A 14,112-nucleotide genomic window follows, 5' to 3' on the forward strand; every position below is an offset into this window, starting at 1 on the left:
ATTCAGCTAATCCTTCTATGTGCAATGATGCAACCTCCTGCACATTGCACATTTAAATACTGTCACCCACTATGAACAGACACTCCCTCCCGCCTGAGGCTCAAACCCCCAAATGTCCTAGAACATGCAGAATAAGAAATCCTTTTTTGGAATGTAGTATTATATATTTCTTCAGACTGTTTTTTCTCTTTTCAACAGTATGTAGGCAAGCTAGTGGAATAGAGAAGGGCAACATCAGTATAAAAAATACACTTCTGTCAGTTAATGCACATGAAACTGCGACTAGCAAGTAGGGACCTGTGACAATTCAGTCAGATTTCTGCTCTTGCTACTTCTACCCTTTTCATACTGCTGTCTGTCAGCTTCATTTGCATTGTTATGCTCAACAGGGCCAGTGAGGTAAGTATGACAGGCAGCATGACCTTTCTAGTACCTAAATAACCAACCAGAAGAACCTGTGCACAACAGAATTTAGGTATGCTGTGAGAATATTCAGTATTAGAATAGATTTTGGGGATGAATCCTTTTACAACATTAAAGCATTAAACCCTAGAAATAAAGCTCAAGGAAATAGCAAGGCACGTATTTAAAGCTCTTAGTAATCTAAACAAGAACACAGTACTCCAGCAGAACTTCTAGAAAAAAGCATATTCATTTAGAAAGGCCGCTTTGATTAAAAAACACCAAAGAAACTACTGACAAAAAACAAAGTGATCCCTTCTTAACACCTTCATAACAATAACTATTTTCTCATTCTTAAATCATACCTTTCACTTGAAACCGTCTTCCACCAAACCAAAAATTCTCACAATATGTAAATTAAGTACAGCCATGCACATCGCTGTTTGGAAGCACCGATTTTCTGTTCATATGCTTACAGTCTTCCTCGATCCTTTTCAATGGGTTTCTCATTAAAACAAACCAAAATACCTACATCTTTCTAACTTTGAACTTCAATTGGAAATTCTGTCTGATGTACAGAACTGACTGGTAGCTAAAGTCTATAGATTGGGAATTTAAAAATCCAGCTGAAGATTCTAACCTCATTACACATCTTATGTGCTAAGAAGTGTGAGAAATAATGATAATACACTGAGAGAAATACTTGTATTTCTTATATATTGAAGTATAACAAATCTCTTTTTGAGACTGGCTTTTGTATTTAGGTTGTTTCTCCTTGATATATTAACCAACTCTCACTACATATTTGAAAAGGCATTCTGAACTACTAACCTTACAACCAAGTCTTTCACTTGACTTTTCAACTTCACTGTCACGTCCTTTTGACAGGATGACTGGACAAACATGCTGAACAGAATGAATCCAAGCACCAGAACATTTCTCAAGCTACATGTGGTATAACTAACTGGAAAGTCACGTGTCATTTCCAACACATATGCCATTAAAAGCCACAAAAAGGACCCCCACTTCATTCTTCAGCTAACCAAATTTTTAAATACAACTTCTCTGAAGCTTATACTTGCTTGGAGCAGAAGCATGAAAAGATGTCACCCTACCTGGTCGTGGTACAGGCTGCGCTGCTGGCGTTTGCGTTTTTCGAGCAGAAGCACCTTCCTTTGAAAAGACAGAAAAGGTAACATTAATAGCTGGCCTTCTTGTCAGGTACATATATATTTTTAATGAACACAGAGCTACAGAGGATCTACTGAAAATGAGGGCAGTGTGTTTCTATTAAAAAGGAGAAAGAAAATATTGAACATACTCTGAACTCTTTACAGATCCTGTTTTAGATGCGGGGGAGCAGAGAACCTGATAAGCTTTTATAGGTTTACCTTTCGACCGTCAGGTACCCATCAGAAACATTTTTCTATATTCAAAGAAAATTTTCTTATTTACACTGTTGCTTCATTTTAAACACGATCACTTGTAGCTAAGGGTTAATATGGAAATTGGCTACAGAAATTTCAAAACATGATCTGCTTATGCTCTAGGATGGAAAACTGGGACCAAGGAATTGCAATGTATTCCTGCCTTGAAGAGTTTTAGTGACCAGAAATAGCACTCTCACGATAATTAGTTCTGCTCATGCCTTATCCAATTACCTTAATGTAACAAACAAAAGACCTGTACTACTATTTATTCTTGTTAACTCTGCAGAGTCAACACACCATGTAAGAGAAAAGTGAGGTCACAAGTCTGCTTTTAAAGCAACATAAAATTCCTGCAAGAACAAATTCTGCTCTTAGTCATTTCTGTGAAACCCCAATGAACAATACATATATTACCAACAGCATAGAAAAAAAAAAACAAATAAAAACCAGCCACTTCAATTTGCAAGGCTAACAGAAAACCTTTAACATGAAACCAAGCATGCATTTTATCTGAACATTAAACACTATGCAAGTGTATCCTACCTCTGAGACACACTCAGTAAGGTCAGAGATCTTAGCCTAGGAAAAACTCCGGTATGGTCCTATCACATCTGTACGTCCACACATAATTTTGAATTACAGAACATACTGTTATTTAAAGAACCTAAAAAGCAGGAGACTGCATGTAAGGAGCCTCAAGTTCCATGATTTAATTAACACTTAAAGAACCTGCTTTCAAGTTTCCACCATGAAAGTGAGAATACAGCTTCTTACATCCAGCAAGCTCCTATTAATCTTTAGCATTAGGATTTAACCTTTGATTGAAAGAAATGGATTAATCCTGAATTTTTCTGTACTATTTTCTGATTGTTAAAATAGCAACATCTATGTAGGGCATTTGAGTCAGTAACTGTTATTTTAAGACTTGTTTTAATATCTAAGAAAAGGTACTTTTGCCTCTGTCCTTTCACTGTAATTCCTGAGAAAATGACGAAAATCACAATAGCACACTCTGAAGGAAGAGCAGCAGTAAAAGCTGCCTATCTTTGAGAGAAGCCTTGCAACTGAGAAACAACCACTATTTAAAGCTATTTAAAACTTTAATCACCTTTCTTTTAGCCGAGAAAGTAGAAATAAAACTTTGCATCTGTTTCCATAGAAAAATATAATTTTCTATGTGAAAAGGCTGTTCCTGTGGTGCACTAATGACACATTTTGAAGAAATAGCAAGAATTCTCCCATGGTATGTCTTTAAAGTCCCAGAACCTCAATGAAACAGAAAGCAAGCCAGCAAGCTACAGAAACATCACTTCCAGTGATGCTAAGTTGCAGATTTCAAACCCAATTTAGTTTGTTTGGATGCTTAACTACCATTATCTGCAATCCCATGCATCCATTCACCTTTCCTCCCCTGCTGAATCAATACTGCAGCCTTTCTGCCTTCCCTTCCACTTACTGAGTGCTTCCAATACCTCAAACAGACCTGCAGGTCCTATGGCAGCTGCCATGAGGGTAGGACAAAGGAGCTGCTTCGAATATACTGGAGGTTTTCTGCAGCCTTGGAAAAAAATTACAGTCACAAAGCCTTGCTTTAGTTTCCATAGGACTTGTGCTTGTGATTTTTCTCTTCACCAACATCTCCAGAAAGCACCAGAATAGACATAGTCACAACTGATATACATAGCCTGCAAATGATTTTTTTCCCCATACTTTTGTCTGAATTCTCTGAAGTGATGAATGGGAAACCCTGTGCAGAGGCTTAAAAGGAAAAGGCAACAAGGCTTTAAGAACATTTCAACTGCAAAATAAATAAATAATATTGCAAGCGTAACATCAAAGTATGTGATTAATGGTAGGAAATAAATTCATTTAGATGAGTAGACAGAAAAACACAGCTACCAATTCTATATCCATGACCTTTCCGTTTGTAAGAACAATTTCTGCAAAATCAATAAAATGATGGAGGTCATGACTTTTAGTTTTGTAAATCACCGCCTTAGACTGTGATAATTTCACGGATGAATCTCAGCTCACAGCCCCAGATATGCTGGCTTCTCACCAGACACTGATCAGTTGTCACCCACTGAAGGTATACACCCTTCCTCTGCCACTGATTCATCACCTCTCTCGTCACCTTAAGATCATGAGTGACCTAATCACCACCTTCTACCATTTAAAATCATCAACTTCAACCATTTAAAAAAAATGTAGTTGCAGTAGCCAGTACTTTAACCACACTTTTTTTTTTTTTTTTTTTTTGAAGAAAAGCATGCTATTAAGATGGAGAAAAAATAAAGCACAAAGCAGTTATGGTTGACAAGATATGTGAAGGGAAAAAAAGATGCTTTCTATAAGAAAATCATCAGAAAGATAATTTCAGTAACATTTCACACCGTCCTGAAAACAAAAGATACTGAGTTTAGATACAAACTGAATGCTTTTCAAGCGCATTCATATAGAGGTGTAGGTTTTTCCTGTGACAAAGCACTAATTTATGGCATGAGTTCTGTTTACAAAGCACGTATAACCACAGAACTATATATGATGGCTTCTCTCAGAGAGAAAAAAAGATCAAGTTGACAGAGTAAATATTATAGTGGGTTCCTCTAACCACACACAGCAAGCGTTAATTTATGCCCTGTTAGAGTAGGCAAATGAGAATTTACCTCAGAATAGCTAAGTCCTTGTAAATACAGTAGCTTATTTCTCAGCGAGTGCACAGTAAGATATTTTATGTTAAAAACTTCGCATTAGGAATTTGAAAGTTACTTTTAAGTAACTAGACACACTGCAAATCCCAACTCCAATTAGGGTGGCTTTTGTTTGTGCAGCTGTACCCTGAGCATCAGTAGCAGCAGAAATCACTGTTTAGCTATTTAAAGAACATTCATTTCCTCAAAGTTTCTGAGCACTTAACAGTTTTGCTCAAAGACGACATACCTAATTCTTATGCATAAGCCACTCTAGACTGTTAAGAAGTATACTGTGAATATTCATAAGTTGAAACCAATTTAGAAACAAACCCATGTAACTTGAAAAATACAAATCTTCTTTAAGACAACTACTTAACATGGTATTTTAATCAAAAACATGTTACTTGGTTTAGTTTTGCTAACTTACCTAAGAAGGTTATATATATTTACTTGTGATTTATATTAAAGATGAGTATTTAAGTATTCAGGAGCAACAACATGACATTGAAAGAAATCAGGAAAGCATCCTGAAACCTTAATACTATCTTGGATTTCATCACATCAGCTACAGGTACGATGCTGCATACACTTTCCAGTAGAATTCATTCTGCTTCCATATCAATGATTCCTACCATGTTAGACACCTAAAAGCCATACTTCATTCTCTTGAGGCACAAAAAGCTCCTAAAAGTTTATAAAACTGTTGTTTCACAAGCTACAAATGCTGGAAGGAAAACACTCAACAGCTGCAGCTATTTCACTGCACATTCGCTATTTCAACTGTTCCTATGTAGAGATCCATACAATCTAATATTTTGACCTTTAAAAAAATGTTAGGAGTAAAGGATAGAATCAACAATTTGATGCCATCTTGTGGCTTTTTTAATTTAGCAAATTTAATTTGTATTTCATTCCTGTTTACAATTTATAGTAATACAAGGCCTTTATACCAAAATCTAGAAGTTATTAGGTAACTTGCATGCTCCTACACAGAAATAGGACAACTAAGAAGTAACAGTTGATTCTGCCAAAATATTAGCAACTACTTGTACTTAGAACATTAAGTAGCTTTCAGCTTCAACATCCATGAAGGAAGACAACTCATCCAAGCTCATTTCTATTCAAAAAAATGAACATAGTAAAGCTGCAACACTCCGATCTCAAATGAGAAAGAAAAAAAATACATTTGGATAGTACACTTGTAAAAAATTTTTAAAGAACAGACTTCAAATTTACCTACTTGATTTAGAGAAGACAGTACAGAAATATTTTAGTTACCAGCAACTCTAATATCATTGTGTGAGTGATTTAAAGTATCAAGCCTTTGAACATTGTAGTAAAGCCAGCCTAAAGAACCAAGACAGTCTAAACCAACTGCATAGGTTGAAAAGAATATTACTGTTCTGGAAATTAACTCTTGAACACATCATTAACGTACGACAAAGTCAAAACAATGAGATGACTTCAAAAACATCTGGTCTGGATGCCCTACTTTAAGCTTGATACAAACATATATCTATTTCATATAAATAGCTTAGATTCTGAAAATGTAGGGCTTTGTTCTACAAATTTTAAGCCCTTAAAAGCCTCAAAAATGAAATCTTCCAGAGAACCAAGCAAAACAATCCAACTGAGTTGCTCTGCCTCTGCAACCTTCATAAGAATTTTCAGACTTCTATTCATATCAAGAAAATCTCAGTAAAGTTTAAAGAGCATTTCACATAATTGTTTTATTTACAGATGAAGCTGGTATAGCTCATTTGCATACCTCTATGCACACAAATATGCATACGCAGTCCCCCAAGACAGATATTTAAATAATAAATTGCGAGCTTTTAGCTGCCTTTCTAAATTTAAATTACACTGTAAAATAAAATAGAATTTGATAACAGAACCTTAACTGTTATACAAATACTGCTAATATTAGAGTCATCTTATCCTGTGTTGATCGCAGTAATAATAAAAAGGTCATTTCTACTATTTACATTGTTTCAACTTCCATATAATCAAGAAAATATGAGGGGAATTTAAGCAGAAGTAAAGCTATTTTTATAAAATGAATTTTAAAGGGAAAAATTTACTGGTATCAAAGCACTTTGATACTAATTACATAAGGAAAGCAGCACCACTGCCTCACCGCTTGGACAACTAAAAAAACTCATGTGACATAAGACAAAAGGGGTTAGTAAAAATTAGTAAATTAATCATTTATTCAAAATGCAAAACTACTTGCACTGAACATCGTGTCTTTTCAAGCACAGTTTGAGAAAAAATGCTGATGGGAGATTGGCAATCCTCAAAAGCAGTTGCACGAAAGAAAACTTAATGCTCATCTTCTTACAAAGGTAAGGCAAATTTCATTATAGGTGAGGCCATGTTTTGAAAATACTGTTGAAGTTAGTACATACATTGCACAACTCCAGGAAAATCAGTCTCTTCTGAAAGAGTGCAACACTATAATCACAGGGGAGATGGAGAAAGGAGAGGCAAGTGAGGATGGCAGAAAACTATGGTGGTATCACCAAGAACCAACTATCGCTGTTGGATTATGAATCTGGAGCAGGAGAGTAAGTTTTTTTTGACAAATACAGTTTGAGAACAAAAGGATTGTTTTATCTTTATCAGAAGTCAGGTACAAAGGTATATACTCTACTAGTTTTCTTTATATTAAGATCAGAATGTATGCCACATCAACTCACTAGGGCTGAAAAGTACATAAATGAGAACTTCCTGCAATTTCCTAACGTTTTTGTCTCCAACTTTCAACCTCACACATTCATGAATTTCTAGTTCCAATACCACCTGTAACTGCAGGTATTAGCCAGACACTTACACGAAGCGTTTCTTTACCAAAAATGTCATAGAATATGGGGCTCAAACAACTATTTGCATAAAAGCACTGCTGACAGTCAAACACTAAATGCACAGAAAAGTACTGTCGTTTCTCTATTCACATCACGCTTGGAAATGGTATTAAAGGGAACTGTCATATGCACATTAAAGAAAACGTTGCTCAGTATGGAGCAATGGGAAGATCCCACTTACACCTGCATTCAGTGAGAGATAACTCAGCAGAGGAAAAGGCTTACAAGACTTCAAAAAGTTTCCTTTGTAGCTTCTGGAAAGACTTATGAAATGCTTTGTGTGAGAAGAATATTTTTAAAAGCTCTGCAGGTGCCTAAACGAATACAGACAGATCCTTCACGCGTGTGAAAATTTTTCCAAAACAACCAAACTGAACGAAAATCCAAGCAACTATATGTGATGCTATTCAAAGCCTCAGTGCAACAGGAACTGATGAAGCTCTTCTTTCCAGTCTCCCTTCAGTTAGACTGAATTCTGTTCCTAGACCAAGGGATGCTACAATATTGAGATTTTAAGATGTAAGATGTAGGAAGCTATTAAAAACCTCTTTTTTTCCCCCCATGACTATTTGATAAACAAATTAGACAGCACCACCTTTTCTGATATATGTTTCATCCTGATACGATCTTCTCATTTCTATTTGTATTCACTGAAAAAAATGAAGTTTTAATATTACTCTTCCATACCTTAACAGCTTTAGCAATCCCAGCTCACAGTGACTTTAATACACACCATAGTTATATATCGCATTAGGTTGCAAGGAAGCATAATTGTCTTGGGTGGCTGTGGGCCAGAGAGATGAAGGCAAATTCCCACATAATCACCATGGAAGACCTAAATTATCAGGATGAAATCCTGAAACTGTGTTCCTCGAGGAACATAGAAAGGGCTGTTTTGAGCAGTCATAGGCCAGGGAAGAGTCTAGAAAAAGCAATGAACTTGAGGCCTGCAACAGGCTGCTAGTAACACTCAGGTACAAATGCATGCAATCAGTTGAGTAATGCTGGCACTGAAATGTAGGCCATCTCTAATTTTCTCAACTCTTTCTGTATTTCTTTACTGTGTGAGCCGTACACTAATACACTTCACTAGAGTCTTGGTCACCCACTTGCTGCATGGGCTAAGAGATACCAATTGTACATATGGGAAATAAAAAATAATACAAAAAGGGAAAAAATGCATCCTCATGTGCTCTGTGCCATATGCAAACACAATACTAATTTTCCAACCTATACCATCTATCAAAGCCCTCGTATCAACACACGGTGCATTGAGACACTAGCTTGGGTATTGACAATAAAAATCTTGACAAATTACTAAAAGAGAAGTGATACCTGTACAAGCAAGTTAAAACAGTAATTTACTGTGAAAATTTCTGAGTTTGGTCCAGGAAGAACAAATGATGACTTCTGCAGTTGCATATGCTATAGTTATCCACGCGCTGTAATAAACTGGGAAGGCCAGGCATTTTAGCATGCTTACAGAAAAACAGTGTATTGTTTATATTTGTCCTGTCCCAGCTGCATAACTTCACATGACTATTTTCAATTGTTGCATGAAAAAAATTATATCGAAGAATGAAAGTTAACCAAACTAACACCATATTCACACACACGCAAAAACCCAACAAACAAAAAACAGATTCTACCCTGCTCTTACTCTATAGATCTTACTGTTTTAATTCAAGTAATTTATAAAACAGACTGAACAGAAGAATATCATACACCACAAAGATGGTAAGTGAATCAAATCAAGATACATTTTTTGGTGTGTGGGGAGCTGCAACGGATGGACTTTGCTTTTTAACATGAGGGATAAGCAGCCTCCATCCTAATGGCAGCAAAAGGTATCACTTCCCCACAGCAAGAACACAAATTCGGTCATTTTCCCTTTGTCAAATGCCTCATTTAAGCTTTATGCTTACAGTTTGTACTATCAGAAAAGCCCCTGTGAAATCTGTTTGCCAAGCGCTATACATAAACACAGCATTATTCAAGGTCAAAACATACGGGAACAGCACCAAAACCTTGAGACAAAGGCTTCTGCAAGAAAAGCACCTTTGGTCCGGGTGGGGGAACACACCCCTTGCTTTTAAGGCAGATTCTGTTCCTCATCTGCTTCCCTCACCTGCAACACCACCACACATGACAGCAAGGTGACGATCTGATCAGAGGAGCCGACCCACTCCCAGTTCTCACCAGAGGGAAGCTGGGACATCCAGCACATCGCCGTCTGCCCCCAAGCACTAAGGTGCTGGTCACCTTCTGACTGAACTTTTATTTCACTAAAAATACTCAATCTGAGAAAACAGATGCAAAGTACCTTGCATTTTCGATGTATGGGCTTGCTATAGTTGCTATAGGAAAAAGCACTATTTGGAGAACTAGCATGACCAGAGCTGCCATTCAATTGCAACCCTGCTTTATTCCTGCCCCGTGAATTCATACATTTTTGTGTCAAGTAAAACAAAATATTTCAGGAGGTTTCACTTTGAAGACAACGCATCTATTGCGGGACCAAAATGTTTACATTCAGATTTTAACAAAATAAATCCTTGAAGGCATGTTCCCACATTTTAAATCAGAGCATGAAGGTACTTTTGGGGTTCATAAGAATATATGTGCACACACGTGTGTGTATATATATATATATTTTTTCATGGAATATATATACACTTCAAGAACCAAACCTATGAACTTCATAAGCAGCATATTAATACTATCTCATTTGAAATACTGAACTTCAGGAGTTTCAAAGGCTCCAGTTTCCTACACTTTACATATTTAATACAGAAAAGCACCACAGAAAAACCTTGTGCTCCTCGGGATTCTCAAGTGGCTGCTCCCGCCACTAGTAAGAACCATGAACGCTTCTTTCTCGGTATGATATTCTGAGGTCCCAGCATTTCTGAAGTTTACAATATTAGTATCCCACTCCTACCAGTCACAGGAGTTCTGATGTACTGTCTTCTAGACTACCCACATCTTCTCTGTGGATTGCATTATAAAGAAATTTTGCACACACTGTTAAATGCACAGAACAAAAATGTAATGGTTTTGGTACTGTTACACACCTGTGATGGTCCTGTTCATCCATCTTCTCACCTCCCAGCTTTGCCAGTGACTTCTATTCCACTACACACCGTTCCCTAGAGAACTCTCATTCCAGAATTTTCATTAAAATATGATTTTGTTTAAAATTATGAAAGGGCACTCAAAATAGATCAAATCAACACCCCACCCCACCCCCAAGTCTTCTACTTAGTGCAACTGGATAACACCAAAAGGCCTGAAGCTTTCCTTCCTAGGTAAAGATGTTGACATTAAAAAATTTAATGTATTTTGCAGGGATCATTAATACATAGCACTAAATCACTTTACTGTCAGCTGAAACAGCTATGAAAACACCTGAACCTCAAACCCTGAATTTCCTAGACTAAGCTTTTACACTTCCCTAACAGATTCCTCGATGAAACAGTTCTCCAAACATTATAACAAACTCAAACCTTCTATTTTGTACCCAAAGAACAAACAGACAAGGTACCGTTTGACTTTTTCTTCATTTAACTGCACTCTGAAAGCCCAGCATTCAAAACTTATACAACCTTTTCACAGGGTTGTTTTCCTCCAACCAAAAGAAATCACATATGCGAATCAAGCAACAGAATCACAGTTTTCATCATGATATAACGGTCACCTGGGTGGGACACAAGTACCTTAGTCTCATGCATCACAGATTCGTGTTTAAGATGAACAGTAGGAGAATGTACACCATGTTTTCATAACACCAATGCTTGTTACTTGTACTTCTCATCTAATATCAAGGTTGAAAGAATTGACCTCAATTTTTTTGCACTAGCATGCATGCAACATAACTTATTATTGCTACAATATTATATAGCAAATAGATAATGAAAGCCACTAACACATTTGTATTCTGAATGAACACATCGTTCATATCGCCCTATTGCAGAATACCAAAGTCAATGATATATGCCTATGTAAAAAATTAATTGTGATAAACCATGTATTATGTTAAAATACAGGAAGGATTTTGGCCATATCACGCAAAACAATTTTTTCCATTTCGAAAAATCTGCCTCTACTCCCAGCTTCCTTTGGCATTATATCTAAACTCCCCATTATTCTCTCTTTCGTAGTGAAGATTAAATTAAGTCGTTCTCAAAGCACAAAGATGACAGCATTCAACTTTTATTTTTTCATTTTATACACAATCCATATGCTAGATAGTCCATCTGCAAGCTTCTAGCTTATGCATTATGAGATCTGCTTTATAATACGAATGCTCTTTGAAATAGCTAGGGCATAGCTGCATTTTCAGTAGTGCAGAAATGCAATCCTCTTAAATGAAGGTCAGCTGGCAAGGTCTCACTCATACAGTCTGGGGGCATCCTATTCAAAGATCAAGACAGGATAAGAGCCATACATAAAGTCTACAAACTTTCAGATCTTCCTATTATGCTATGACTTTTATACTGTCTTCATCCATCACTGCAGAAAAAAATACCCCCCCTACTAAACGAACAGGCTCAAAAGCATATTTTAAAACAGGTTTTTAAAAGTTTTCAAATGGCCTCTTCTGTCTGTATATACATACATCCACACAAAAACTGATCTAAGTAGGAGCTTCCTACTGTGAATAAAGTTCGGATGACAAACTATGCTGGGCAGCACAGGTAAGGTTCAGTGCAACTATTATTTCTGCTACTCACTTTTTAGCAAGTATTAGTTGTCCTTAATGATCCCGTGAATTTCACAGTGTACCTGAAGGAAATCTGCCTTAAGCAGTAAGACCCACTCAGCTCTCTTTCAGCCCTCACAGCTGTCCTGGTACTTCAAACAGTTGTTTTGCCTTTGAAAAACCTACTGTCAGTGACAAAAAGTAAACAAGGCGGTTTTTTTTCTTACAGCAATCTGTTGCAAAGAAAGATCCCCTCACTGGAAAACTCTTGAGCGCTTAGGTGGCAGGAAATAAAAATGAGTAAGCCACAGAGAGCAGACAATGTTTTGGAAGATGGTAAGGTTCTCAATGCCAAGAATGATCTCGCTGAGGAGGAAAAAAAAAAAATAGAGTAACAAGATTCCTCTGTTATGACACCCTGGAACTTTTTGTACGTGCTCTGGAGAGCTTTACCAGTCAGAAACAGATTTAATTTCACAGGGACTCATCCAATAATTTCCTTGTCTTATGCTGGTGCTGCTCTCCTTTTGTGAGAAAAACACACAAAATCAAAATAGCAGCATCACCTTTTGAGAAAGGACAGCACATAGTAGTTTACACGTAGCTCAAAAGGCTGGTAATAAGCACAGAAACTTCACACCTTCATATTTATTCCTTTGTTCTTCTAAAAAGACATTTTGAAAATGTAAGGAAAAACTATTCAAGACCTATTTCTTCCTTATTTCTTCGCTTCTATGTTGCCATATTCTTGTGTAGTTGAATACATGCCTATTTTGAAGGAACAGCAAAAACCTTTTTCTTCTCAAACATGTGTCATTGACTAGTGCCTGATTTGAAGAGAAATATTTGAAAATTAGGTAAAAATAATGACAAGTCACAATGACAGCCATTCTATATAAGCCCAGCCTATCACTGCCATCAGATCTCAATCAATGAGATAATACAGGCAGCAGATTTTCCATCCTAGATGCAAGGTGCCTTAGATTTACTGATTTCATTAGCTCAGGGTAGCTCCACAGAAACATCGCTAGCTTCCTTCCCAGGCTAGCAGGGCTTCAGAAACAGCACTGCCACACAGCATGGAGCTACTATTTATAAATCTTGCAAGCATCTCATGTATGCGGCAGCATTGTTTCAAGAACAAGCGAGCAATCCGACACAGAGCCATCACAGCTTATTAGCTCTGGCCACCCGGGACCAAACCGACTCCACCAGACCATTCAGAGTAGGCTGACGCATCTGTTCCCTAATGGTTGACATTCCACCAGCCTTATTAGATTGTGGGCATTATCATGTGAATACATAGAGCCAATTTTAACCTGGCAATGGTCCCAACCAACCTGCCACTGAGGGAAGAGCAGAGATTCAAGGAAGCTGCTCTTTCCGCGCTACGTCCAGCGGTTCCCGCGTTACGGGGCTACCTCCTTCCCCACGCCATTTCCCAGCCCACCTCAGATAACGAAGTTAATTACACAGAACAAAACAAGCCTTCTTGTCATTAGGCAAAGCCAGCATTAAAGTACAGGTGATACTGGTGCGTGCTTCCAGACAATGCTACGTAGGGTCAAAAGGAAAAGATATCTTTTCAATACAAGGTGACCTAAATTCTCAACAACAGGGATTCCCTTTACTCTAATTATTACATCCAGGCCTTTTTCCAAGCAAAATTGGTTAAGGAGGTATTTTGATTCCTTTCCTTGCTTACAAATGTGATAGAAGTAGAAATCCACTGTTTTTGTGGGTTTTGTTTTTGTTTTTTTGCATTACTATGCTTCTTACTGATATTAATAGAATCACTGAGGTTTTTATACTTGGCAAAATAAGAAGCTCCAAGACAAACTGTAAAGACAGAGACCCAAAGACTGGAAGGGAAAAAAAATTTGGTCTCCCTAAAGTTAGCGGCTTTCTACTGGAAATGTAAACCCTAACACTTGCACGTGAGTAAAGCTCAAATGTGCATTAACCAGGAGGAAAAAAAATAAGCATTCAGATTTCTGAAAAATGCTTTGTTACACAAATCC

At 37.1% G+C, this 14,112-nt stretch overlaps 1 protein-coding gene across 1 annotated transcript in view; it reads right to left on the reverse strand.

Moving 5' to 3' along the window:
• The window catches only part of CDC73 (cell division cycle 73), a 96,798-nt gene that overhangs the window by 17,178 nt on the left and 65,508 nt on the right, over positions 1 to 14,112 (reverse strand). Inside the window, exon 11 of the mRNA XM_035537324.2 lies at positions 1,518 to 1,575. Coding sequence (XP_035393217.1) covers positions 1,518 to 1,575 — 58 coding nt within the window. The remainder of the gene's footprint in view (positions 1 to 1,517; positions 1,576 to 14,112) is intronic.

This window comes from Cygnus atratus, chromosome 8, assembly GCF_013377495.2.
Source record: "Cygnus atratus isolate AKBS03 ecotype Queensland, Australia chromosome 8, CAtr_DNAZoo_HiC_assembly, whole genome shotgun sequence".
Lineage (NCBI taxonomy): Eukaryota > Metazoa > Chordata > Aves > Anseriformes > Anatidae > Cygnus > Cygnus atratus.